This window comes from Andrographis paniculata, unplaced genomic scaffold (assembly GCF_009805555.1).
Source record: "Andrographis paniculata isolate CXL003 unplaced genomic scaffold, ASM980555v1 Contig50END, whole genome shotgun sequence".
NCBI classification, from domain to species: Eukaryota; Viridiplantae; Streptophyta; class Magnoliopsida; order Lamiales; family Acanthaceae; genus Andrographis; species Andrographis paniculata.
In genome coordinates this window covers 758,334-786,198 of record NW_026137585.1, presented here as the reverse complement: position 1 = coordinate 786,198, position 27,865 = coordinate 758,334, and the positions used below count along the sequence as shown (strand labels likewise).

The window sequence follows — 27,865 nt, the reverse complement described above, 5'->3', positions numbered from 1 at the left end:
AAATTTTTTAAAAATAATTACCAAAACACTCCACATATGATTGAAATGCAAACGGAGCCGCCCCGTTTTGCAATCGGGTCCCCAAAACTTTTCAAATAATTTCTATACATAAGAATCCTATGGAGGAAGAAAAATAACCGTTATAGTTCACGCATTCCGCAACGGCTAGTTCCTAAATTTATAAATTATATATTTAAATATATATAAATTTTAACTTTAAATCATTTTTTTAATTTTCTCAATCTCATGTCCAAACTGTTGTTGCTCTTCTCCGTGTTTCCAGATCCGTCGTCTTCTCTGTGTTAATCGCCTTTTTCTTCTGCGGCCGCCGCCGCCGCCGCCGCCGTCTTCCAACACAGGGCAGTTCCATCGTCGTTGAACGTCTTATTGTTCTACGGTTCGGTTCAAAGTTAATTGCAATTTTGGTTAGTGGTATTGGATTCGGTAGGGTTGGGATTATTTGTAAATAATCCATAAATTTGAACCGACTGCGTAGAAATGGCGGATGCGAACACCGTGGCGGCGGAGCAACCGGCGCCACCGCCCACACAACGGCGGCCGAGAGTGAGGGAGGTCAGTTCTCGCTTCATGTCTCCTCTAGTCCACTCGAATTCCACCCCGATTCCGACCACCAACACCTCCGATCTCCCCCGTTCGAAGTCGGTTCACCGCCGGTTACTGCCGAAAACCGATGAAAATCACGCGCCGGAGACGAATCGAGCGGCGGACAAATCCTCTGCGCCGATCTCCTCCACCGTGCAGAGGAAACACCATCCGCAGCAGCGATCGAAGCACCTCGCCGAATCCAGAGATCCTCCTCCTAGGGTTTCATCGAGGCCTGACACGCCAATTACCACCGGTACGGATCGAATCGTGCCGTCTCGGTACAGACAAGCAGTTCCAGGCACTATTGCCCGCTCTAATTCTCTCAGCAGTAGCAGCAACGGATTGACCGCCGTCACGGCGGCGGCGCGGCTGCTGCAGGAAGCCACCGCCGATGTGGATAAATCCACAAATCTTCCAAGGATTTTAACATCCAGCCGAGACGACATGGATTGTGGCAGACGTACTTCTTCGAGTAGTCAAGGCACGTCTTCCTGCCCTAATTCGCCTCTTCTTTCCGCCACCAAGCTGAGGAGCATCTCCGACGCTCGGTCTTCCATGCCTGAAGTCGATAAATGGCTCGCGGAGAGGAATTCGAACGGCAGGAGTGAATTCGCAGCTCGTTCGATGAATTTTTCATCTTCTACGAAAACTGGGGGAGGCATTGCCCTGCCTCCACATCCTTCTTCCTTAGTAAGGTCAGGATTAGATTCAAAGAAAGGAAGAAAAGCTTCAAACCAACAGGAAGATTTGCACTCTCTCAAGATGTTGCAAAATCATTATCTTCTTTGGCGGCATGCAAATTCAAAAGCGAAGGCGTCTGCTCGTGCGCAGCGGCAGGAAGCTGAGGTTTGTTACGCCATTTTTAGGCAATTTTGACTTTCGATCTGAACATTTGAGTTCTTCTGCATCAGCATATTTCCTTTCCCCATTTTTATGCAATTTTGATTTTCGATCTAAACAGTTGAGTTCTGCTGCATCATCATATTTTTTCCTCTATTCATTGCTGTAACACCATGTTTACATATAAATTAAGCTCTGTAATAATCTTGCAGAGGAAGTTCTATTCGATTGGCAGCAAGTTATCCGAATTACGCGACAACGTGAAAAGGAAGCGTCGAGAGCTCGAAACATTGAGTAGAATCAAAGCTTTGAACATGATTGTTGGAGCACAAGTAAGAATTTTCATCTTGAATTTCGATAACATGCAAGAATCGCAACTTCCTTTTTTCATTGTTGTCAAATTTCTTCATTTTCCACGTACTTTGAAGCCTCTAATAAAAAACTATAATCATATTTATCAACTATGTATAAAGTTACAACATTAGGGCTGATGATCTGTGATATTGTTTCGGTAAAAAAAATAAATATGTTGGTCAGTTTCTTTGTCTCTATGCAACAAATGAAGAAAGTCATGATGTTCTTCTTCTTATATGTATCTTAGATGCCTTGCCTCGATCAATGGGCGAATTTTGAGGAAGATTACTCAGCTTCGCTATTAGCCACGACAGACGCATTGATTAGCTCCTCAATCAGACTTCCTGTCAGTGGAGAAGTGAGGGTGAGATCTTTTTTACTTTAAGGTGTTTCTTTTCAGCCTAGATTGAATTTGAAAGTTTGAGTTTTTTATTTAAAGAATATTTCATGTTAGAAAAAAAAAAATCAAGAAAGTGAGGGTGAGATTGGGTCTTTTTACATTTCAAATTGGATTGATTTGGAAGTTTTAAATTTTTTATTTAAATAATGTTCGACATAATGTTTTTGTGAAAAGAAACAACATGGAATTTTATTTGTAAGAAACAAATTGGAATGTACTTTAACTCTTAAATTTAATTTTCCGGTGGTTTATGACGGATAGCCATAAAATTATTCAGGTCGACGTTGGAGAGCTACAGGAGGCAATGAGTTCGGCGCTAAAGGTAGCTGAATTAATCAGCAATAATATTCAGAGATTCATAAGCAAAGTAAGCAATAACCCTTTCCATATTTCTTTGTGTTCTATCCATACCTTTGAAGTGATCGATTTATGCAAAATTACAATGACATAAATAAAAATGCATAGTTGTTGTCCTCCTAAGAGTTTCTTTTATTAAGTATACTGTAATGAGGCAAAAGCGCTAATAGATCATCGACCCTAGAAGCAACTTTTGTGGAAAAACTACTCTTAGGATGGATATCATCATACTCTCTCTTTGTAACTTCTACAGGCTGAAGACATTGACACGACAGTGTCTGAATTAGCTAAGACAGCCGGGGGAGAACGAGCTCTAGTCGAAGAGTGTGGAGATGTACTCTCCAAGACACGTATGCTACAGGTAGAAAGACGCGAATGAAAAAGAAAAAAAGTCGTTATCATTTTAAAGAATCTGAATATTTTTGTGTCCTACTGCATTGTCTTCCTCTCTTCTGCAGGTGAAAGAGTGCAGCCTAAGGGGCACTGTAATGCAGCTTCAACTTGGCTGTAGTGATCGACAGTCAACAATAAAGGCAAAGGATTGAGAATGCAAAGATGATCGAAGAAGGATACTAACAATCATCATAATAATAGAACAAGGTAATTAAATTTTGTGTAAAATCCTTAAGTTTACTGGTCGAAAAAAGAAAAAATAAAAAAAGCCCTTAAGTTTAGTGTAGTGGCACTCGAAAACCTTTGGTCGGGTTTGTTTGGTTTGAGTTTTTTTATGTAAATTTTGATTTAAATAGTATTTTTATATGATATAGTTTCAAATTTAATCGATCAGTAAAAAATAATGATAGCTCAAGTATTTTAACGTTTTCAAATAGAAAATATTTGATGTATTTTTAAATAGATGATATATTTTTAAATAAATATTTGACATGATAAAAATAAAAATATAAAATTAATGAATAATGCAAAAGTAAAATTGAAAAGATGATCATTTATTGTTCTAGTTGATTTTATACAAGGAAATGTGTAAGTGCGTCTACCTATTAATTTCCACGAGTATATTCTGGTTGAACAATATATACATACAACAAAGTGTAAGACTGACTCTGCATGTAGGAGTAAGTAATCTTAGCTGAACAAATTGCGTTACAAACAGTTATTTATTACATGGATGTCTTTACGACAGATTTTTTGCTGCCAACACAAAACACTGATCTGTTCTCCGCCCTCTCGAGAAGCGACGATAAGGTGGTCTAGAAGAACTCGATTCTTCTGTGTTAGCTGATTAATCCGCATGCGCTACTGTATCAGACCTAGGCTGGCTATTTGTCGACTGGTGAATCAGAATCAGAGGCAGATTGGTTCTTTTCTTGTGCGCCTTCGACAGGTGGCTTGGTGGCGGCTGTTGGGGCGTTGTCGGTTTTGTTGTTGAAAATGTTGTCTGTACAACCGGAAGAAGTTTGGCGGAGACGGTGTTGTTCTTCCATCATCTTTTGTAAGTACTTGGCTTGCGCTTCGATCCGCAGCTGCAGCTGTCTCTGCACCTGGTACGGTATGTATGATACATTAAATAATAAGTTCATATGATGATGGCCTATAATTTGGAAACAAATTCATACCTTTTTGTTCTTCCCATCAATTTATATTTGGAACAGTTTATATTAGTGTCCAATGAAATTTATTGGATTGTGAAAAATAACCTTTCTAGACTTAGGACAATTGGTTTAGGGTTTATAAATGGATTATATGCATAAAAAAAAGGGAAAAAAAAAGATTAATCTCTGTTATATATATACCGTTTGATTCTTGTAACGTTATCTACCCAATGTATCTCAATTATGACTACATTCATTATTGTCCGGCACAATTAGAATAAGTGACTAAAATTTAAAATAAGTGGACTATAACTAGGGGCACAACGGATCATATACTGATATGACCAGATCAACATATGTCATAAAAATCAAGAACATATATTTCGCTATACGCTATATATTGTGTTATATTATGTATATTATATGATGTTTACTTGTATAATATATGCTGATCCGGTCAAATCAGAATCATCAGCGGAGGTCAAGTTTCGTCTTACTAGTTTCCTATTATATATACCCTAACTTAGTGAACTAGTTTCCTTCCTACTATTATAATTGGGTCCAAATAGGTCACATTTTGGCTATAAACTAGTTTCCTGTGCTGTATTTTATCTTCCTTGTGGCCAAACACACATCGAACTGCAAATAAAATTTAATAAAGATTTCAATGTACCTCCAACTGCTCTTGCAGACGCATTTGCACTTCCGTCTGCAACTTGAGTGCTTCGGATATTTGCATTCCGCTAAAAGAATAAATTGATCAACACTATATAAATATATATATATATATATCTCAAAAGAGTGGAAACATTGAGAATGTAGATTCATTCAACTTACGATGAGCCATTCAAACTGGAAAGCTCGTCGCCGGATCCTTTCTTTTTCAAGTCTTTTCCCTTTCAACCAAATCAAGAAAACATGATGTTAAATAAGAACCATAATCAAGAATCCTGTGCCGTATAATACATACTGCTATTTTAGCATAACTCACCATCAGAAGACAAATCTGGAAGATGATTAGCCAGTCGGTATTTCTGAAGACACATATAATATTAGTCCGAGCTGAAGATAGATGATAATCACATTTTGTGAAATAATCCCTTTACGAATGTGTACCTGTAAGTGGCTTTTTACGTGGTAAATTGTTAGCCCTTGAACTCCCATCAGCCGAAGAACACCTTTAGGAGTTGCCCCTGAAATTAAGCCACAACACATTTCCGATTGAAAATAAAAAGAAAATTATCTTTTCTGGAGTGACTATGAACAAATGCTATCTGGAGACTTCTCTAATTAAACCTCGAAATCGTGAGATGGAATCTTTGCAAATCGTGAAATCAAGTAGGTATTATGTGATCGAAGATGAATCTTGGCAATACTTTTAACCTTCGATTCTGTAGTTTCTGCGTTCTTATCTCCCCTGCTCTATTTCATCCTCTATGCATTTCGTAATTTTTTAAACTAACTCAACAAGAATCAAATCTATGTTCTATAAATATATGAATCGTTTCAATACTTTTTAAGATTCGATTCCTTCGTTTCTACTTTCTTACCTCTCCTACTTTGTTTACGTAGATACTTTTGGAAGTTTTGACGCTATTAATAAATATTAACTTTACCTATTCCCTCTTACAAAACGTCGTATAGCATCGACAAAATTCTTAAACTAACTAAATAGTGATCAAACTTATGTTCAAAAAAAATAAAACTCTTACTATCTGGTCCACCAAGTTGTGCCACAGCATCAACAAATTGATCATGAAGCTCACGGTTCCATCGAAGCCGCTGTTTGGATGCCGAAATCGGATTTCTGTTCATCCTGCTGCTTCTATTGTAGCCTTTGGCCAAATTAATCGAAATGGTGACCTGTGAACCAATCTACCTTCATCTATGGCATGAGCTGAGAGTATTGAATTCGAAGCCCTTCCACAACCAATCCCTGAATTCAGAACATAAACTTTACCAATCGAGCTAAAAAAAATTATAACGATTCAAGTTTATAACTGCAACAACTTTTACACAGAAAATTCACAACTAAAAATTCAATCCGAGCACCAGTGTCAGAAAGTCAATCAGAGAATCTCGCCTCAGAAATGAACAATTCCAAACAATCAAACAGTTGGCAAACTCATAATCCACGGAACATGATATTCTGGCAAAAATCGAGCTCAAATAACCGGAGAAGTAAATCTCTGAGCGTAGGAAACGGAAACCTTACGTAGAATTGCTGAATTCCACGATGCTGATCCTCTAAGTGCTCAGTAACACTCAACCAACGCCGCAAATGAAGCCGACAAGCAGAATTTCCCAAATCAAAATTCCCCAAACCAGTACGAAAATTATCCGAAAATGCGAATCGGCGCAAAATGATTTGCTGGTCTATCGAAGAACAAATATGCGGCCACTCCTCCGGAGCAGAAGATCCGTCTCCGCAAGCAATTGATTTTTCGCTCTGTAATAAAAATCGCAGGTTACAAAACCACGATTTTAAGCTTCGAGCAGGGTCGGCACACTTTTAAATTTTAATACTTAAAATCGCGGTGTACGAAAACACGATTTCAGGTATGATTTAAGAAAATTTAATTTAAATTTAATATTAAAATATTATTTAATGAATATTTTGTAAAATAAAATTTTATTTTTGAAAACGCTTTGATAAACTTTTGATAAGGAAACTTTCCAAATAATTAAATTATAACGTCACCCTAAACCTTCCTACGAACAGCCGCCCCTCTCTTCTTGCTCTTCTTCACCACTTCATCCCGTCGCTGTCGATTCCCGTAGCCGCATTTGTGACGAAATTGTAGGTTTAATCCTTTTCCCTTTGTGAGAACTTTGAAGAATTTACAGAAACTTCGACGTGTTTGTTGTTTTGTTATTTCAATATTATTTCGGTTTTGATCGGAAGAAGTTGCTATGCGCCGTTTCAGTAGCTTTTCGGTGTAAATAGTTTAATATAAGCTGAATTACGCCGTTTCATACACGAAATTGCTGTTGAATTTGTTTGGTTGTCACCGATTCATGCCGTGTCGTGATTTGATGTTAGGGTTTCGTTTCGATAGGTACAGAATTTCATGTTTATACTTGTTAATCATTGCGGATCGAGCTTATAATGTGAATTTCTTTAGAATTTTTCTGTGAATCTAGTTATTGTTATTACTGATTTGATATGGCATGCGTTCTTGATATAGTTCATCTGATTTTATTGCAGATATATATATATATATATATGTATATATGATTGAAGGATCATGGCCATGGACAGAGATGAGCAAGGAGACGACCTCCATGTTACGATTCCGCTGGGTGGTCCAATATATGTACAGGACATGGTCGGTCCACTGACAAGAGTACCGGATTTCGAAAGTATGGTATTTGTAGAACTTCAGGTGAGTTATTTGCTGCTATGTGCTTACATTGTGTTGCCTTCTTGAATTTTTGAGATTGACATGTACTGTAAATTAAAGTTCTGACTTTTACCATGTTCGTTTAATTTTTGCAGAACCTGAAATCGGAGCTTTCGGGAGACTCTACGGACACATTCAATGAAGAAATTTTGTAAGTATCAGTTTATTTACTGTATGTTTCTCACAAAGTTACGGAGATTAGAGGCCTGGTTGATTATATTGTGTTTTGCATGTGACCACAGCAATTGGTTTGGATTAGGATTTGGGAATTGTAAAAAATTGAATTAAAATACTATTTGATGTGATATAAATGTGTCTGATTTGATTTTTGAATTAAAATATGAATATTTTGTATAATATATTAAATGAAACATATGTGTTTGATTTGATGATTTGTGGGGAAATTTTTTTATGAATAGTGCGAGACCAAAACTAGACTTTAAAGATATATATGTGCCCCAGTATATAACCATTTTGCGGGTATTTGTAGCTTTGCATTGCAATTTGTGGTATTTGAGTACTTGTTAAGATTGAAACATCAATTTTAAAGACACTTGATTTACTTTAAGCACTTGAGCGGGCTATGATAGTATCCTCAAAAGTGACCATGAATGGATGTGACGTTGATGATGATTTGCTTTTGGTGTAGCATTTGTTTATTTATATTTGTTTATGTTTGCGCTTGTGCATTATAGGTTTTGCTCTTTTGGAGTTTGGTTTATCAGTTTTTTTTACTATGCAGCCATTGCAATTCCTTATAAAAATATAATATTTCTCATCACAAAACATCATATCCAAACCACTATTCAAACCAATAACCAAGACCCGAAAACAAAACCAAATTCCAAGACACATGTTTGTAGAAGAGAGATTCATGTTTTTTTTTTTTTTTAGATTAATATGTATTGCTATGCTTACCTCTTAAAGTGCTTAACCTCGTGCATTATGAAATCATCAGGGTTGATGAACTAAAAATAATCACGGAGGATGAGTTGGTCGCTAAAGCATTTGAAGAAGCTTTCAAGGTAAACTGCTTTGAAATTTATGTGAAATGCTTTGTGCTTAACGCGTATGAGCCATCACATATCTGGATTTTAATTTTCCTTTCCTATTTTTTTGTCTTTTCAAATGATGACAGGATGGTCAATTGTCTGAAGATGCTTCGAAAGCTTTGGTAGAGCATTTAAGCCCCAGGTCAGGTACAAAGGGGCTTGCTTCCCTCATACTTGTTTTCACTGTTTATTTTGAAGTTTTCATATTAACAACTTTTTGCATGCTTACTAGTCCTTTTTTTTTTTAATGATCTTGTAATCCACTGAAAATCTCATTTGTGTAATACTTATGTGTTGGTTAAAAATATCGGTGGAAACTTACCTAATATTTTCTACTAAGAGTGTATGGCTTTTGTGTGAGTTTATTGTAGGGATTTATCAAATGCAATTTGTGGATTTACAAGAGTTCAATGTTTTTCTAGAAAGCTACGGAATCTTTCTTTAGATCATTCACATGATGATACTTTTTCCATTATACTGCTTCAACATGATATTAAATGTGTCTGATTTTTAGTAATATTTTCAGGGGACAATAACATTGCAGCTGGCCCTAACTCTGTATGTCCACAACATTCTGAAAGTGATTCAAAGGCGATGGTCTTATATGAATCCTCAGACACAGTTCCAGTTGGATCTTGCAGCAATCAGAAAACAAATAAACACACTTTAGGAAAGAGGAAGAAGAGGACATGTGGCAACAAAAACAAAAACTCATTTGATGTACGGATAAACGACTTTATGACCTGTGTTTTGTTGCTCTATGATCATGTTTTGACACTTTGCTGTTTTCCCAGGAAAGTTATATGGCGAAGGTCGAACAACTTGCTAAAATTAAGCAAAATCAAGAAGAACAGAAAGCTTCTGTAAGATTGCATTCGTTTGAGTAAGAACTTTCAAAGATAGATTAGTTATCATCTATTTAATACATAGATTCAGTCATGCATATTTTGCCTTTTTCTATGATCCCCAGTGGTAGTTCTAGAGGCGCCAGATGTGGTGCAGCCACCAAAGTTGAAAGGATCACATCTCTGAAATCTGCCAGTGCTTCGACACAGGTTTGTCATCTTTTTCTTTCTTTCCCTTTCCTTTTTATTATTTTTTCCCCTTCCAATACACTATGTTCTGTGCTAATTTGGTTTCTGCCCTTGTGGATATCATTTTCTATTTTGGAACAGTCATTTATACTTCGATTCTGATTTCAAACACAAATCTACACTATTCAGCCCACACTGTTTTCTGTAAAACTGCATTATTTTCTCTCACAGAATATCACATCAAAATACTGTTTAGACAAAAATTCAAATCAACACCCATTTCAAATCAATTCCGAACAATAACCAAACAGCTATTAGTATACTACAATACATGTCAAGATTGTCTAATACTCTAATTATGGAAATCTGAAAGGGAAAATATGAAACGAATGAATTTTGAAAATTCTTTAGAAAGCCCTCATTGATGAATACTGTAATAATAATTCAGATTCTAATTGAAGCAAGAAGCAACATAACTAATAAAGTTGTCTTTACCTTCCTTACTGACTAGAAATGCTGCATATATAATCTTGTGATCTTTTGTTTATGTGTATTATATTTCTTAATGTCATTTTGCTCCTATTATTTCTTTAAGTGTGTTTATGGTTTGCAATAATGCATTGCAGGTCAGAGCCTCAAATACTTTTGATAATGTACCAGTGCATTTTCCTGAGTCTGTCCTGTGTTTTGAGATTTACCACCCGCGAAAAGCATTGCTGAAGGTTTGTACTCATCTCACTTATCGGCACCCCTGAACAGCGCAGTGAATGATTTTCGAAATTCTGTTTATTCTACGTCCTTTTTTCCTGTTGTTTAGTATCCTGTGTTAGTCGCTGTCTTCAATTTTATATATATCTCTGCATTTCCTTGGAGTAACTATTTTTCTGCCCCATATGCAGACTCAAGAATTCTTGGTTCTCGGACAGCAATTTCTTACAGAAGTGAAGGACAAAATATATTGTTCGACAGATGACTTAATGAAAAAGGATGGGAAACACAATCCCTCCGGCTACTTCCTGATTGAAGTAATTTTCTGACTTGTTTTGATACCTGGCTTACGGCCTTTTCCTATGCTAAAACGGTTGTAATGATTTTTTGTGCAGGATGTTTTCTTTAATGATACAAGGGACCCTTCTGCTGTAGACTATAGTAAGCCAATACTTGATTGGCTCGAAAACTCTAAGGATGATGCTCTTGAAAAGTGGGAATATGTTACTTCTGGTGTATCACACCAGAAGCAAAAGGCGCTTTTGGGCAGTGAAAAGAAACAACATTTGCCAAGGTTGAAATCCACGGAAATGCAGACTACAAGATTCCGTGATATTAGATTTCGGGTCGGTGCCGGATACATTTACTGCCATCAGGTACATTTTCTTTCTTTCATGAATTATCAATAAGAACAATGATGATACTTATACCTTCTTGCTGTGTCACTATTGTATTATTCAAAAAAAAAAAAAAAGAAAAACCTTCGAGATGATTTAGAAATTTATTGTGTTGGAGGTGAAGTGTTCTTTGTGATAAGATATTCTGAATTTGATTAAATTTTTGCACAAAGCACTGTTTCACGGCCTTGAATTTGGACTAGCATTGTGGTTCTGAACTGCTAAATAGACATTATTTCTTAGGTTTGTATTTTTAAGTGCTAAATTGCATTAATCAAGTCCAAGTTTAGGAAATTGGACGATGACTGTTGAAATACTTGAAGAATTAGTTACTGCTCCATTCGAAATCTTTCTTCTATCTCATGAACTTTGTAAGGATTCAATCTGTTGGTATTTTGTTAATTCTGATTAGTAAAACTGTTATTGATCCTAATTCCTATGTGAGTCTGAGTTTTATTTATTTTTAGATTTTTCCACTTGAGTTGAACTTGAGCGTTCCCCATTTAAATTAGCTTTAAGACAAATCAATGAACATCAATTTTTTGGCTCGAATCAAGTTTAAGTTCATACCAAACAAGATGAGTTCTCGAGCTCGAATTTAGTTACGTTAAAAACAATTCGAGCTTGAATCAAGCCTTATTGTGCTATTTAGGTATCTCAAATTTGCAAATTTTGAATATTCCCAAAAACGAGGGCCACCGGAATATCACTAAAGATGGTCGAAATCTATGTTGACTTATAATCTGTAAGACGTGCTTCCTAATCAGAGATTCTGCTGGATTGTATTAATTAACTTTGCTCAACTCGACTGTCTTGACTTGGCTCCGTGTTCTATGCTAATTTCATTTCTTTTCGTAGGGGGACTGTAAACATGTAATTGTAATACGAAATATGAGGTTGATTAATTCCGAGGATGTACAGAACCGAGCAGCTTATCCCCTCACAACTTATCAACCAAAGCTGCGCTACAGGAAATGCTCGGTATGCAAAATTTACAGGGCAGAGAAGATGACAATCGACGACAAATGGGCGGGGTCGAATCCCTGTTACTTCTGCAACGTTTGTTATTATATGCTTCACTACGGCGATGGAATGCTGCTCTATGGCGATTACAGAGTCTACGACTGTCATCATGATTTGCTCGGCGGATTCGACAAGTGATCCAGTGAAAATGGTACGCTGCTTTGTAGTTTTTCTTTCTGGAAATCTGAAAGAGTTTATATTCTATGATGAGGTTAAATTTTACATGAGTTCTTGGATTAGATTTATTGGGTTTAGGTTTTCTTTGATTTCTTGATATGTTTATTCATTTGTACATTTTTAAATTTTGGGGATTCGAATTTTGTTGGAAAATTTAATTTGTATCAAAGGGATTTTCGTTTTTCTTGAACATGTGCGAAATTTGTAGATTATATAAATATTAATACATTGAATTGTTTAATCATAATGTAGGTAAAGTCATATAAAGTTATTATTTCTTATTGATAAAATTGTTTACTCCAAATAAATTATACATAAACAAAAATACTTGTAAGATTAATGGTGTAAAAATTTTATGGTTATGCCCAAGACTCAAATAATTTATTAGCAGTTTACTGGCACCAATTTTAATAAAAATATAGTATTATATTTTTATAAGATATTATAGTATTATTTTTATTTAATATTACAAGTATTTTTATATTTATATAATATATTTTATAAATATTTTTTTTTTTCTAATTTGTACTTACGACTAATATTTAAAAATTTATAAGTAAAAAAAAATAAAAAAAAGTTACGGTCTTGTTACTTTCAAACGAAGATAATATTAAAATATAGTTTAAATTTTACTATTTAATATTTAAGTTTTTTTTTTAAAAATTTTATTATTATTATTCAAATAAAAAACAATATATATACATAGTATTTCGTAAAAATAAACAAACTTTACAACCCACTATTTATATATTCTAAATTAAACACTATTAAATATTCAGAATAATATTAAAAACATAATCCACACACTTACATTCTAGGATTATATATTTCCCATAAATCCATAAAATAAAAAACACGAATATAACTTAATTTAATATGTATATATATATATATATATATTTTTCTACGCAGTTAAATTAAGCTTCGTTATAACGTAGCATATATTCAGAAGCTTCTGCATATCGTCGTTCATCTTCGCCAACGGCCGCCACTGCCGCCCCACGGCGGCGTCGCAGTCGCGGACCCGCTCCGCCGCCTCCGTCGTCATCACGTCCAGCTGATAATAATAATTGGAAATCAAATCGTCGATTATCTCGTCCAGCCTCTGCACCACCGTCTCGTAATCGTCGCCGCATTTCCTCAAGTTATTCTCCACGCCGTCGCCGTCGCCGCCACCGTCTCCGGCGGCGACGGATGTGTCGCCGAGCTCCTCCGAGATGTAATCCTGGACGCTGGTGGCGTTAGAGTAGGCCAGCCGGAAAAACACGACGGCGAGCGATTCGGCGTCGGGAATCTCCGGATACGCCGTCATGATTTGCCGGCAGAACTCGTGGTCGTTGGCGCTCCGGCAGACGGTGGTGGTCAAATCGGCGTTCTCTTCCGCGGAGCTGCGGAGGAGGATGAGGAAGACGGCGGCGTAGAGGACGGTCGATCGGAAAATCGCCATTGCTTCCGGTGAGTTAATTAGGGTTTGGATTTGTTCATATTTGGGAAATTTAATCTCAACGGTATTTATAGGCACAGTTACGGTAGATTTCTGCGTATAGTAATCTTTACGTGTTTTTATTGCAACAGTTTTAGTGTGATAACGTTTATTTTGGACATCGTAAAATTTCATTTATTTTTAATAACAAAATAAATATTCGTTGCGACATTTATTTTTATTTTTATTTTTATTTTTATTCTAAGTACGTGGTTATATGTTTGTACATATATATTATATCAGCTCCACTTATATAGAAAATTTTGTAGTTTTTTTTTAAAAATAATAATAAATAAATCGATAGTAAAAAACTATATTTAAATGTTAGTATTTTTTGTTATTAATTTTTCCAAAAATGTATCTAATAGGAAAAAGTGTACGTAAGGGAGCTTATATATTTAAATGTTAGTATTTATTTGTTATTAAGAATTGTAATTTTTTTTAAAAAATGTTATATTTAAATGAACTAATTCGTAAATTTTTTAAATAATATTTTATAAAATGAAATAATATATTTTTATTATAGAATATATATATATATATATATTTAACACCTCAATCCCAGCTAAATCCATATTTAATACCATTTCAACTTATAACATGACACAATTCAATTATGAATAAATTATTACACTGAAATTATTAAAATAATATGGAATGATCGGAATATTTGAGTCCACTTGAGCGTGTTTAGTTGGAAGTTTTGAAAGAATTTATAATATTCATTTCTTTTTTCGATAGAAAAATCAAATCATTTGTATAATTATTTATTTATTTATTTATTATATTATACTAAATATTAATTTTATATTCAAAATATTATATATATATATATATAACACCTATTTTATTACATAGAACTATACCAGTTCAAATCAAAACACTATTTTCGATGGAATTATTTGAACAATAATACATATACAAAAAAAATAAATAAAAGATTAGCGAAATTAGCCATAAAAAAAGTTTGTACACTCCCGGAAAATCTCTCACATCTCCCTTCTCTTCCACTCACTCAATTTCTGCTAATATTTTGTATTTTTGTATACTAAATATTATTTATTACGAATAATTTTTAATAAAAATATGTTATTTTATTTTATAAAATATTAAATTACTATTAAATCAAAACTCAGATAATTATCTTAATTTCAAATAAAACCAAACAAATCCTATTTTCACTTAGAGTTTTTAACCCTTTGAAAAATTTTAAAAATATATATACATATTGTCTCTATCAGCCAAACTTACTCAATATTTTTTTTTGTCAGTACATTAAATTTACTTTGTTATTAATTTTAATAAAATCAAAATATCAACATTTTATTTTAAATTTATTTTGTTATTAATTTTAATAAAATCAAAATATCAACATTTTATTTTAAATTTATTTTGTTATTAATTTTAATAAAGTCAAAATATAAGCATTTTATTTTTACTCTTTATTAAATATTTTTAAACAAATGTTACAACCAATCATTATTACACGTTATATATTCACATTCTCTCCACTTTTTAATTTTTTTTTTTTAATAAATATTCTCAATTATTTTTATACTTTTATCATTTTTAATAAAATATATATTTTTTAAATATTTCTGCCAATCCAAAATATATTAAGTTAATTATAGGAGGAAGGAGTATTTGATTAATTTCTTTAAAAAAATTAAATAAAAATAATGTCAAAATTTTTAAAATAAATAAAAATAACTATTTAATCTAACTTTTTTTAAAAAAAGAAATTCAAAATATATACATAAATAGAGTCCGGTTTTATAAATAAATAATAGTAAAAAAAAGGGTTGGGTTAGGTAGGGATCCAAACAGATCCACCACATAACTGTAAATTGTAATAATCTGCCTCCATCCATATGTCGTGCTTATTGTTCAAAACCTTAAAACGAAACCCTAACGGATAGATAATCACGGACGATTAAGATGATCATCACCATCATTTCGTTCACCGCCGACCGTCCGATCACGATCATGATCATCAAACAAAGATGACCTCCAGATGCAATCCTGGCCGTCCAAAGATCCCCGCAGTTCGTCCTCGATTTTCCACGACCACAGTCCCTGCCCGCCGCCGTCAAACCCTAGCTCCCAAACCCGGGCCGGCGAGTCCTCGGCCCGGCCCAGATCCAAATAAGGCGCAAAAAGGTCGTCGGGCTCCAAGTAGTCCTTCACTTGGAACACCACGCCGCCGCCGTCCTCCTTCAGCCACGGGAAATCGAATATTCCGGCGCCGTCGCGGAAGCTGTAAGAATCGTCGTCGTCGCCGTCGTTAACCTTGACGAAATCGATCAGGAATTCCTGTCTCTTGCTTTTTTGCGACGACGACGACGACGATGTCGATGACGTCGATGATGACGACGACGACGATGATTCCGACTTGTTTCCGCCGTCGCTTCTTGGTCTTTTGCGTTTCCGGCTGCCGTCTCCTCCGCCGTTGTTTTCCATGGATGACGGTTAAGAGTTTCGAGGAAATTAATGAAGATTGGATCGGATCTCTGCGATTCAGACGAAGTGGATTGAAGCGATAATAATGAATACAGATTTTTAATTATATGTATATATATATATATATATATGCATATGAAGAAAGAAGTAGACATATTTAGGGCCTCATTTTGGTAAGTGAGTGATTGTAGGAATTTCGAATTCTATCTGCCACTACTTTCAAGTTTGTTACACACTGTTACAACATTTTCATGCCTCTCTCTCTCTCTCTATATATATATATATAGGTTATTTCTCTCTCTATATATATATAGGTTATATCTCTCTCTTTCTATATATATATATATAGGTTGCTTTTATCGTACTGATTTTATAATTTTTAATAAATATACAAGCAACACATATAATATTAAAAGTATAGTATATATTTTATATTAATATAATACTCATTTCGTCGTAATTTAAAGGATTCTTTATATCATTTTCATTTCTCTCACATATTTATTTTTTTATTATATATAAATACCAAAATACTCTAATTTTGTTTTGAAATTATAAATATGTCATTACATATATAATTATTTTTTATATATATAAAATCAAAAACAAAAATATATATATTTCCACTTATTTTTTAATCTTTTACCGAAAACTCCAAAGGTCTCATGATAGATGGAGTACAAAACAAAAAGTATTAACTAATAAATAATAATTCATACAATACATATTATTGATTTTAACACAGGATATATATTTATAAAATACCTTTAAACATGTTCTATGCGAAATTATGTGTTGTCTATCTCTATATGGTGAGAAAATCATGCAGATACTGTAAATTCAACATGAATTTAATTACTCCATCCGTCCCATAACAAAGTATCCATTTTTTTCAGTTTAGTCTGTTCCATAAAAAAGTATCAATTTCCTAACTGTACTATCTACCTAACATTACAAGTACCCTTACAACTTACAATATATTACACAAACGTCATTACCTTTATATCACACATACTAATAAGGTTATTTTAATCATTTCTACTTTATTCCTACTATATCCCAATATAATACTAATATTTTTAAAACTACATACAAAGATGGAGAAAGTATTACTTAATTTTATGATAATAATTCAAACTCTAATATCAGATTTTTCTTGATATGATAGCATATGTACGTAGAGAGAGTGAATGGTTTACTTGCATCTTTTTTCTTGATTTTTAATTGCTATTCAATGTCGTCTAAAAAAGAAAACATATACATATTCAACATTTATTTTTTATTAAAAATTTTAATTAAAATATATATTCACTTTTAAGAATATCAAAAAAATAAATATATAATATCAAAATAAAAATACAAGTAAGTACATTATTAGTTCCAAGGGCATGGATTTTGGGTGACATGGGAATAGTATGCATAAAGCAAAGCCATATATACTCCTATAATATCTCTCTCCTGTCTATCCACTAAAAGTTATATTTAATTTTTTTATTTAAATTTATTTCTCAAACTTAATTTTATACTATAAATTGCAAATATTCTTTACACACAAGTATAATTTTTATATATAAATGCAAAATAACAAAATAATTAGAGCTGACAAAAATAAAAACCAAGTTAAATAAGATCTAAACAAAAAAAATAGTTATGGGCTTCAATAACTTTGGGTTGGATTAGGCCTAAGCCTGTTATAATTGGGCCATGCTGAACAGGCCCAATTTATGAAAAAATATATATGTATTAAATATATTAATAAGTAATATAAATAAGATATTACTATAAAATTAAAACAAATAAAGTATATCTCAATTGGTTTAGTATTGGGTTTGTACTGACGAAAATGAAATATATATATATATATATATTAATAAAATTTATATGTTAATGAATTTGTCAAGGGAAGGTTACATGGGATTATTATGGATGGATTTGAGGCATGATAGTGGGAATGCCCTTTTTCACATGATCATCGTGACTTCAAATAGTATTTTCTTGTTTATGTAACTAACAGTTTTTTAATATCTTATTTTAAATATAATTTTATAAATAAAAAGAAGTGAATTTATTTTAAAAAATTAATTTTTTTTAATATTTTTTTATATAAAATAGAGAATCAATGTTAATAATAATAATAAAAAAATATTATTTTATATTAAATATTAACTGTATGTAAAAAAATATGTATAGTATTATATATTGAAAATTATTTCAAGTGAAAAATAGTTTGGCTAATAAAGTCTAAATACCGGTTTATTTGTTTAGTGTTTGAATTTGATGTATATTTTTTTATTTGAAGTATAGAGAATATAAATAATTTTAAAAATAATATTTTATATTAGAATATTGATTTTCTACAAGATCATAAAATATACTATATTATATATATATATTATATTTTTTAAATAATATTGATAGGATTTCTACCACTAAAAAATAATAAATAATGAACAAATATTTTCTCTAAAAAAAAAAAAACTCCATTATAAACAACATATATCTATTAATACAAAGTTATATGATTTGTACTCATCCTTCCTGCTAAAACTTCATTTGTTAGATGAAGAATCGGTAGTAGCTTAACACATCAAATTTCATCAACATTCCAAAATTAGTGATCCCGTGAGAAGTTCTCGTGTTTAAAAAAATAAAATAAAATAAAATTAAAAATTAATTTGTTATACCCTAATTTTTTTTTTTTCAAATATTCATTTATATATATTTGAAAGTACTTTAAAATTAATTTTAGATTAGTCTGAAAATTAATTTTTTCTCTTTAAAAACGACAACTTAGTTAATAATTATGATGGTATTTTTGTAATAATATATAAATTATAAGTATTTTTTATAATTATATGAAAAGTACAATTATTAAAAAATAAAAATTAATAGACTAATTTCAAGGGAAACAAAATAACAAAATAAATTGATTCGGTACATAGAAAAATACTTAAAAAGAAAAAAATAAAATAAAATACATCAATAATGAACATCAATCACCCAAGAACAAGTTCCTATAGGAACCCTAATTTTAAAGATATTATCTTCTATATCAAAATGTTCATTCTTCCCATTAACAAAGCAAGTCTTAGGTTTCGAGCTCGAAAATCCTCCGAAAACCCCTTCACCTCTTCCGCGGATTCGGATTTTGGAATCTCCGGCAGCCTCGATGGAATCCACGGCGCCTCCCGAATTGTACATATCGATCAATCCAATTGGCGCGAACTCAATTCCTAGATTATCATAATACACCTACAAGATTCATGCACGCAAAATTTTCACCTACTTTGTTATTTCTAACTCGCCAACTATTTTGAAGAAAAATAAATGTGTGATTGTAAAACTACCTCAATCGGAGATACGGTGAAAATATCGCATTGTAAGGTTTTGTATGTCACGTCTATTTTTTTGTTTGCTGAGAGGCGACCAATTGTTCCTGAAAAATTTTAGTTTGTATTTTATATTTAAATAATAATAGGTTGATACAATGTTTTGTCAGAGAAACTAACATATTTTTATAGGAAATCATAATGACTGATAGTGAAAAAAGAAAAATGATGATAACATAAAAGTTTAAGGAGAACAGAGACGTAGATTTGGACCTGATTGGAAGGAATACACGGCGTAGTCGCCATTCCAATGTTGTCTTGGAGAAATTTCTGCGAGATAGTCGATGTCAGAAGGAGATATGTGTCCTGATAGCTCCGAATTCTCGACTTGAATGGATTTTTGCAATCCGGGCCATGTCCCGGCGCCCTGGCAGTTAAACACTGCCAGGACACCGGTGACCTTGTTCATGTTCCATATCTTCATGAGACTAAAGAATAAGCGATTCGATAATAACAAAAAAAAAAATAAGTGTTATTCACTATTTCGACGATAAACTAATGGTAAATTATGCAATAAAATTTACGCACATATATATAGGGGATGGGTAGGGGGAGGGGGGTTCGTCGAAAAACATGCCTTGTTCCATCCATGACGGGATCGCTAAATAAACAGTCGCGAGTCGGTCTCCCGTGATGCTTTGCCCTCAAAACCGATCCGTCGGGCAACACAAGCCTTTTCAGGATCTTGAAGTCGTGTTTTCCGGGCTTGTCGCTGAAATTAGACAACCTTAATAAAGTTCGAGGAAGAAAGAAGGAAAAAAAATAATAAAGTTCGATATTTCACACCTGATATAGACTCCGCAGCCTCCAACAGCACGGGCGACGGCATGAAACTCGGCTGCCTCATGAAGGCTCTACAAAACAATAACGTAGAAGAAAAAAAAAAAAAAAAAACTCAATCCGAGAACGATGAAGTTGGAAAATAGGTTGTTCGATTCTTACATAGAACATGTCCCAATCGGGGACGAGTACTTCGCCGAAGAACAAGCTGTTGTAAGCCACGGAAGCGATGTGTAGCGTTTGCGTTCTCGGGTTGTTCGGATAATAGTCATCCGACGCCCGAGTCATGGCACTTGTACTCGAGCTATACACCGAATCCGTGTTTTGTGCCATGCAACATATTAGGCCATTGTCCGAGAAGTTTTCGGATACGGATTTTTGAAGACATTGTTGGAAGTGTCGGGTTAGGGGGACTCGGCCCCCTAACCCGGTGGCCAACGTTTCGAGAATGTTTTGTACGTCGACTTTAACTCCGTCGACTCCTTGAGCGACGAGGTAGCTATGCATATCGTTGTAGAACCCGGATGCCTTTTCAGGATCGACAGTGCCGACGCCGTAAGCCTCCATGGCATCCATTGCGAGGTCGCGGGAGTGCGCGAGATTTCCCGGAGATTGGATAGGGTACCTTATCGTCGGGTTGTACTTCTTGGTACCCGGCGCGTCGGGATGCAATCCGCCCCAATATCCCATAAGCGCGTGCCATACGTAGACGTATCTGTCCCGATCAAATCGTCGAAGGTCATTTTAACATTTTTCGATTTGAGCCAACAAAAAAAAAAAAAAAATTGAATTGTTTTATTAGTTATATTATATCAGTTTGGCTAACTTGGTAAAATCGATCCCTTAGTTTGATGTAGCAGTAAAATTTTGGTTTGAGTCTACTGGGATGTTACAGTTATTATGTTCGACGATAAATGAAGAAATGAGACATGTAAACGTACTTGATGCTGTAAATTGTCTTTATTTCCGAGACGAAGTCCTTTAGACTATGCGGTGTGTTCACCGAATCGTCTCCTGGTGCCTTCCGGAACTTGGCATTTTCCTCGACACTCATCAATCTCGCTGCGAACCTTAGTATTGTTTAAGGCAAAATCATTTTAAGTAAAATGTAAGAGTATTTTATTATTTGGTGAAAACTGTATTTACTAACTGTGAATAATCTAAAATGGTAAAATGAATACATTGACTGACTTACTGTATCCCATCGACAAAAGGCTCCCCGTCTTTCGCAAACTCATTGGTTGTGTCTTGCCAGCCGTCATCGATGATTAGAAACCTCGCCGGCGTGCCACCTTCAGACAAGCTGCACGAAAGAAACTAACCGAGGTTTAATCGAAAAAAATGTTGTAAGAAGGAGACAACGGTGACGGAGCTAACCTCTTAAGGCCGTCGCGGATGCCCTTAGGATTAACGTCGTGGTAGAATGCATCCCACGTGCACCAACCGAACCAGTCGAGGATGCCCGGTATCTGCGCCATTCGACGAAAAGAAAAAATCCTCAGACTCAGACTCAGACAATGTACGTAGTCCTAAACCTCGGTATTAAGACAGCGCCATGTCGCCAGCCGGCTCACCTGTTTTGTCTCTCTAAGAGCGAACGCGCCGGTGTGCTTCTGCAGTATCCTGCGCCCGATCGAGATGATCTTACACTACACAATCAAAACATAACGAATTTTTAAGCGAATCGAAATCTAAAGATGACGTACTTCATCGATTCCTTGATCAAATCGAACGGGTTTTGTCCGTAGCTCACGAAAACAGCCTCCGGAAACGAAGACGCGATTATCGCGGAATCACCTGTTTAAGAATGTTAGTACGAGGCTTCGAGATTAGGAAATCAAAAGAATTCATCGATCATGAGATTCAATGAGGATGAGGATGACCTGTTTCGACGCAAACTTGAAGCTCGTCGGCAGAGTTCCCCTGGAGGCTGCTCCGGTATTCGCCGGCTACCAGAGGTAAGAAGAGTATGTATCCGGCGCCGGCTTCGAGCAGCAGCATCTGTGTCTCAACCGGAATGTCCCGAGCCGAGTTCCCGACCCGGGGGATCATCCACCATATTTTGAACCGGAATAGACTCAGTAATCTTGTACCTCTGCTTCAAACAACAACGTTGTTGTAATGACAACTAACACGTAGAGTTTGTTTAGTTAGTTTTGGTTTCTAACTAGTTTATTTATTTGAATTTCAATTTAAATGTTCCTATATTAGTGTGAAAAATAGTTACGCGTACTAAAAAAAATAAATAAAAAATATAATTATTTATGAAAAATGAAAGTATCGAAAAAATATGATATTCACAATGTTGATTTGAAAAATTCAGCAAATGTAACCTATAAAAAGGGACATATGTTATGTGTTCATCATTATATGTGATATTGTCAATAGTAATTTAATATATTGTTTGTTAGCATATGTGTACTATTCAGCACAGTATTAGAATTTTAATTTCAGTTGCCGCTTATTCTGAGACATCGTATTCGATGATCAATTTTTATTTTTTTTTTTAATTTTTTATCCCTAGCAAAACAAAATGTACAAAAAATTAGAACAATCATTTTATCTCAATGAAAATACTTTGGGACGAAGAGCTTACTCAATGAGGCCGAGCTTGAAGACATGGCGGGAGCGGCTCTCATCGGCGGCGGCGCCCAAAAACGCCGACGACTCGGAATGCGGCGTGATTACGACATTCTCCGGAACATCCACGAGAGCATCGGCGGCCGTCCCACCGAACCTCAGGCATCGATCTTCCACGGCGGCGGCCGCCGTGGTGAGCACAAAGCGCCGCCTGATGACGCCATAGCCGCCGCTTTTACGGAATCTCAAAAGCCTTTCCGGACGGCCGTCGGCGGCCAGAGATGAACGGACATTTCCGCCGGCGCCGGAACTTCTCCATTGCAGGGTTCGCAAAGACGACGCGCAAACAGCCATCAGCCGAAATTAATGAATGAATGAAGAAATAAATAAATGAATTATTATTATTATTATTATTATTATTATGGAATTGTTGTAGAGTAATAAGTTTCTTCTCATAGCCGCGTCGGCCGCCATTAATGGTATTTATTTTCTCTTTCTACTTGAAAGGTATGTATTTTTTTGTTTTAATTTTATTTGTTTAAATACAAAGCATATAATTTTTCAGTCTTACAAAAATATAAAAATATCACTTGTTCTATTGTTTTATAAAAGAAAAAATTATTTTTATCTATTTTTTAAAAATTGTATTCGATTAAATGGATATAATTTATTACATGTATTAAAAAATTAATGTGTGAGAATTAAAAAGATGTTATAATAAAAGATAATGTTATAAACACGTGTTAAATAAATTGTATTATCCACGTCGATAAGAAAATGACCCAAATAGTTTTTTATTTTATTATTATTTTTTTACTAAATTTATTTATAATTTGTTTGGTGCTCAACTGGCTGTGTGTTAATACTCAGACCAATTATTTCTTATCTATAGAAACTTTCTTTTTAGAATAAGATGATACACGTCAACATAAGCTGGAACAAAATAATAATAAAAAAAATTTAAAAATTAATAATAAAAGAATATACTTATTATTACTGCTATTTACAAAAGTACTATCGTTACACTTTCGGGCAGCGGCTGCAGTAGTTCCGTGTTAAAAATATATATATATATATATAATACTATAATTAAAAAGTTTTAAAAAGACATGAAATAAAAAATATGTTAGAACATTTTGTTACTTAAGTAGTTACTCCAATTTAAATAAAATCCATAGTTAAAACTATTTAAAATCATCAATGTGTTTTATTTTCATCAAACCAAATGACAGCTGCAGAATCATGACCTAATCGAATACAAGTTATTTGAATGCCAAGAATTGTATATCATCTTCTTCGACAGTATTAATAATCTTCGATGATGTTCTTGTCCAAACATTAATGAATCTTGATACAATCTTTACATCATAGAAATTCACGAAAATGGATCAGATTCAGATAAGAATATTCCCTCTATGTATCTATGTAATAGTAAATAAGAATCTATAAGAATCTTTTTCTCGTAGCATTTTACGTACACATAAATTTCTTAAATTCACCTGATTTCCTTCCCTTTCGAAGCTTCTCTTATTTTGAAGCTCGGCTCCGCTCTCAGCTCCGCCGTCCCGCCGGACTTTATCAGCTTCCGACGATCGCCGCCGCTCTTCTCCGGCTGGTCGCCGTCCGGTTGGAGATCGTGGTTGTCCGAAGATCTATGTTTTTCGGAAGCTGTAATAACGCTGCTGCCGCTCTTCTCTTGCTCGAAGAAGAGAACTTGTACGACTGTCCTTAGCGGCAAATGCTCGTTTCTTACGGCATGGGCACGTACTTCCGGCGATAGCTTTTGTAAGTCGAGGCTCCGGCATAGCCGCTTCTTATCGGCTTTGTCTAAATCGGGATGCATCTAAACATAATTTGTAATAGACAGGTTAGTTATACGCTACTGAGTAAATATTGCGCGTAATAACGATTTTCATTGTACCTTGAGATACGTGTGGATCGCCTTGTAGAGATCGTTGTGCTCCGGCCGGGCAATGCCGGGGAGCGTTTCGATGACGGCGGCGATTTTGTGAGCCGGAATGTCGGGATCTTTTGCCGCGACTTGTAGGTATGCGTCGACGAGTTTTCCGACCTTGTGAAGCGATCTCAACGCCCGGGATTCGTCCGAGGGGGCGTGTCGTCGCCACTGCCGCCAGTAGCTCTCTAACACAGTCTTAAATGTATCAACGTCGTAACAAATTTGATCGTCGCCGGAGGGCGTCGTGATCAGAAGTTCGTTTACGGTGGCCTCGTCGAGCTGCTGACCCGACAGCTTTACAAGCTCGGATTTGATCAGCGGCGACGCTCCGAGCGAGGTGCCGATGCTGAGAAGCCGGAGTAGGAATTTAACCGATACGGAGCCTTTCTCGGCCGGGATCAAGGTCACGATCGTCTCGAGGATCCTTCGTTTTCTCGCTTCCGTCGAAGTCGACCCCCCGTCATCGGGTGCATCGACGAGCCAACGGATGGCGTAAACGTGCAATGCCTCGCCAATGAGCTGCGGCTGCATCGTGTTCGTCGACTTCACGGCGGTGACTATGCCTCGAAACACATCGATGTCGAGGAACGATATGTCCTCCGTCCACCAATCCTTCGGCACCGATTTCCGGCGGCGATTGTCGTGCCGTGGTCGAGTATACGTATAAGACCACGTAACCTGAAGAGTGCCGGCCGGAGAGCCAGCCGTTCCGACATAAAAAACGCGCGCATCGCCACCAAATACGCTAAGCTACTTATAAGACATATCGTAAATAATCGAACCTTCGACGGAGGGGTGAGTATCTTGTCGACGATGGACTCGACGCATCGCCTCACGACTCCAATCTTTTCCGACCATTCGTACACTCTCTCGGCGGCATTTTGCAGCGTCACGACGGAATCCTTCCACCCCTCGAGAATGCATGAAACGAAGAACGATTCGAGCTTCACAATAAGGTTCCCGTTTTCAATCGACTCGGTCATCCGGAGGAACTTCGCCGCGCACAACGCCGGCGCAAAGTTTCGGGCGCTGAGGTTGATCGTGATCCCGTAACAGAACTTGGCGCAGAGCTCGAACGCCTCGTCGCCTCCCGGGATATCGTTCAGCTCGAGGGAGGTAACGGAGGCAGTGCTCGATTCATCGGAGACGGCGGCGGCGGCGACAACGCGTTGTAATAGGCCACACTTTGGCACAAGAAAACACTGCAGCTAGGCATGTAAGAATAATAGGATCAAATATGTCCCCCCCATGGCTTCCTTACAATGCCTTTTGTTGTTGTTCTACAAAAGTGTTTACGAATGAGCTCGAGCTTAAGCCAAAATTTTTGTACCTTATGGAGAAGATAGCTAACATTGTTTATCCGCACGGTAAGATCGCTCGGGACATCCGATATCACCGTCCTAAAAGCCACGAAAACGATAGTAAAGTATCGGTTTTTCGATTAAACTAGACGAGAGATTTTTCTTACCTTATCGCCTCCTCGGTGTAGAACGTGTCGGGACGTGTCCCAAGTTTCATAAACTTCATTCTTCCTCGGATATGTCGAGGCGAAAGAGCTTAAGCAACAAACGGATATCTACTGATCTAACAAGCTGATCCGAGCCAAGTTTCTCCTAACAAAGACAATAGCAAAGAAAACTGAATCGATCAATTACCCGCCAAAGAACAACATCGATCGAAAAGAAATCCTCACCTCTACTTATGAAGGAGTTCGATGACGAGGTTTTGATGATGTTGTCTGCGTCAGAACAAGAGCGACGATCTGAGCAGGACAACATCAAATAGATATACGAGCTGAAATATTTATTTGAAAAGTCGTAGATGTAATAACAATATAAATAGAATCATGTCGTGTCCTTTTCCATAAATAACTCCACACTATGATGCAAGAAAGAGATTGAGATGTAATAATCCTACAAAAGGAAACTCTTAAAGCTGAAAAAGAAAAGAACGAAAGGAAGAAGATACCAACTGTTTTCAGCACTTTGGGCGATGGAAATGAAAAGCAAGTTGAGTTTTTCTCACCTTTTTTTCTCTCAAATATTTCGCCCGATTTTCGGAGACGGCGATCGCCGGATCCCAGCGCGATTATGCGAAGGATATGCTCTACGACTCGAACTTTTTTTAAGGTTCTTACACGAATGGAATCTTCGCGTAAGGGCCGTCTATATTAGTGCGAGAACCGGCCGCGACACAACTTTTCGAGGTTGGTTGCTTTTTTATTACTTAGAGAAAAAAGAGGGAACAAGAATCTAACAAGGTAGATCTATAGGCACATGTTGTGTGTTATATAAAGACCACATAAGGGGCCTTAAGGATTCTCGGACAACATTGTACCCGAGCGGGGGCGCGCGCGGTCATTAAGACAATGTACAATGACTAAAACAACGACGATGGGCGATGATGGGGCGTGTAACGGGTGCTAAGACGATGATGATGATCGCAATCGATCGAAATTTGTGGGGTCTACCCGGAGGAGAGACGAGAGAAAATAGTCGATGTTTTTGATCATGTAATGAGAAGGAATGATGGTACGAAAAGAATGTGTTTTGAAATAAATAGGGGAGTGTTAGAAGAAGAGAAAGGGGACATTGGCAAGAAGATTTATTGAAAACATATTAGACAAATGAAGGTTATTTATGGGACAAAAGTGTAGTAACATATGACTTAAAAAGTATAAAATGTGTATATATATATACATATATGTTTGTGGGAGTAGTCAACATAGTAATGCATCATTACAAGGGCTAAAAATCAACCACTTTTAACAACTTATTTAGAAGAAGAAGAAGGCATCGATAGAATTTGAACTCGTGCTAAATTATTTTTATTGAAGATGTAACTAACTTTTTTCTTGATTTTATTTTAGTAGTAAGTCAAAATTTTATGTCCAACATTTAAATATGCTTACATATATATTTTAAATTTTTTGGATGTTATTGGTCAGCAATATTTTTGAAAAAAAAATCATCATCATATTCGAATGAAACTCCAATCTTTTCAATATTTATTTTTTAATTCAAATTTTATACTT

The 27,865-nt window shown here is 35.4% G+C and overlaps 4 protein-coding genes and 1 pseudogene across 12 annotated transcripts; 2 read left to right on the top strand and 3 right to left on the bottom strand.

Moving 5' to 3' along the window:
• The first annotated feature begins 249 nt into the window (after positions 1-249).
• Positions 250-3,841, top strand: LOC127253401 (protein ENDOSPERM DEFECTIVE 1-like). The gene is made up of 7 exons (XM_051277976.1): positions 250-1,452; positions 1,659-1,778; positions 2,048-2,164; positions 2,478-2,567; positions 2,811-2,918; positions 3,016-3,157; positions 3,699-3,841. The coding sequence occupies exons 1-6, from the start codon at positions 499-501 to the stop codon at positions 3,100-3,102; spliced, it is 1,476 nt and encodes a 491-aa protein (XP_051133933.1). The 5' UTR covers positions 250-498; the 3' UTR covers positions 3,103-3,157; positions 3,699-3,841.
• On the bottom strand, positions 3,495-6,579 carry LOC127253402 (myb family transcription factor PHL7-like; annotated as a pseudogene).
• A 210-nt stretch (positions 6,580-6,789) lies between these two features.
• On the top strand, positions 6,790-13,215 carry LOC127253429 (snRNA-activating protein complex subunit). 4 transcript variants are annotated; one of them, XM_051278032.1, is made up of 13 exons: positions 6,800-6,911; positions 7,316-7,493; positions 7,607-7,662; positions 8,470-8,536; positions 8,650-8,710; positions 9,090-9,283; positions 9,358-9,446; positions 9,534-9,618; positions 10,224-10,319; positions 10,497-10,622; positions 10,701-10,961; positions 11,841-12,156; positions 13,095-13,215. In XM_051278032.1, exons 2-12 carry the CDS (start codon positions 7,356-7,358, stop codon positions 12,141-12,143), a joined length of 1,476 nt encoding a protein of 491 aa, XP_051133989.1. In that variant the 5' UTR covers positions 6,800-6,911; positions 7,316-7,355; the 3' UTR covers positions 12,144-12,156; positions 13,095-13,215. The 4 variants fall into 4 exon arrangements, with proteins under 4 accessions (XP_051133987.1, XP_051133989.1, XP_051133986.1 ...); XM_051278030.1 differs by lacking the exon at positions 13,095-13,215 and having other exon boundaries at positions 6,790-6,907; positions 11,841-12,398; XM_051278029.1 differs by lacking the exon at positions 13,095-13,215 and having other exon boundaries at positions 11,841-12,398.
• Positions 13,216-19,016: 5,801 nt separating this feature from the next.
• On the bottom strand, positions 19,017-23,337 carry LOC127253382 (probable galactinol--sucrose galactosyltransferase 2). Its single transcript, XM_051277947.1, has 13 exons — positions 22,891-23,337; positions 22,178-22,389; positions 22,001-22,091; positions 21,869-21,917; positions 21,672-21,763; positions 21,490-21,597; positions 21,236-21,364; positions 20,457-21,009; positions 20,301-20,368; positions 20,092-20,226; positions 19,728-19,942; positions 19,473-19,561; positions 19,017-19,377 (listed from the first exon to the last, which is right to left on the bottom strand). Exons 1-13 carry the CDS (start codon positions 23,226-23,228, stop codon positions 19,105-19,107), a joined length of 2,352 nt encoding a protein of 783 aa, XP_051133904.1. The 5' UTR covers positions 23,229-23,337; the 3' UTR covers positions 19,017-19,104.
• A 790-nt stretch (positions 23,338-24,127) lies between these two features.
• Positions 24,128-27,411, bottom strand: LOC127253384 (BTB/POZ domain-containing protein At5g47800). Of its 6 annotated transcripts, none has more exons than XM_051277950.1 (7): positions 26,800-27,411; positions 26,525-26,625; positions 26,300-26,444; positions 26,162-26,231; positions 25,614-26,039; positions 24,796-25,509; positions 24,128-24,717 (listed from the first exon to the last, which is right to left on the bottom strand). In XM_051277950.1, exons 3-7 carry the CDS (start codon positions 26,356-26,358, stop codon positions 24,370-24,372), a joined length of 1,617 nt encoding a protein of 538 aa, XP_051133907.1. In that variant the 5' UTR covers positions 26,359-26,444; positions 26,525-26,625; positions 26,800-27,411; the 3' UTR covers positions 24,128-24,369. The 6 variants fall into 6 exon arrangements, with proteins under 6 accessions (XP_051133907.1, XP_051133908.1, XP_051133906.1 ...); XM_051277951.1 differs by having other exon boundaries at positions 26,857-27,411; XM_051277949.1 differs by having other exon boundaries at positions 26,525-26,593; positions 26,857-27,411.
• Positions 27,412-27,865: the final 454 nt, after the last annotated feature.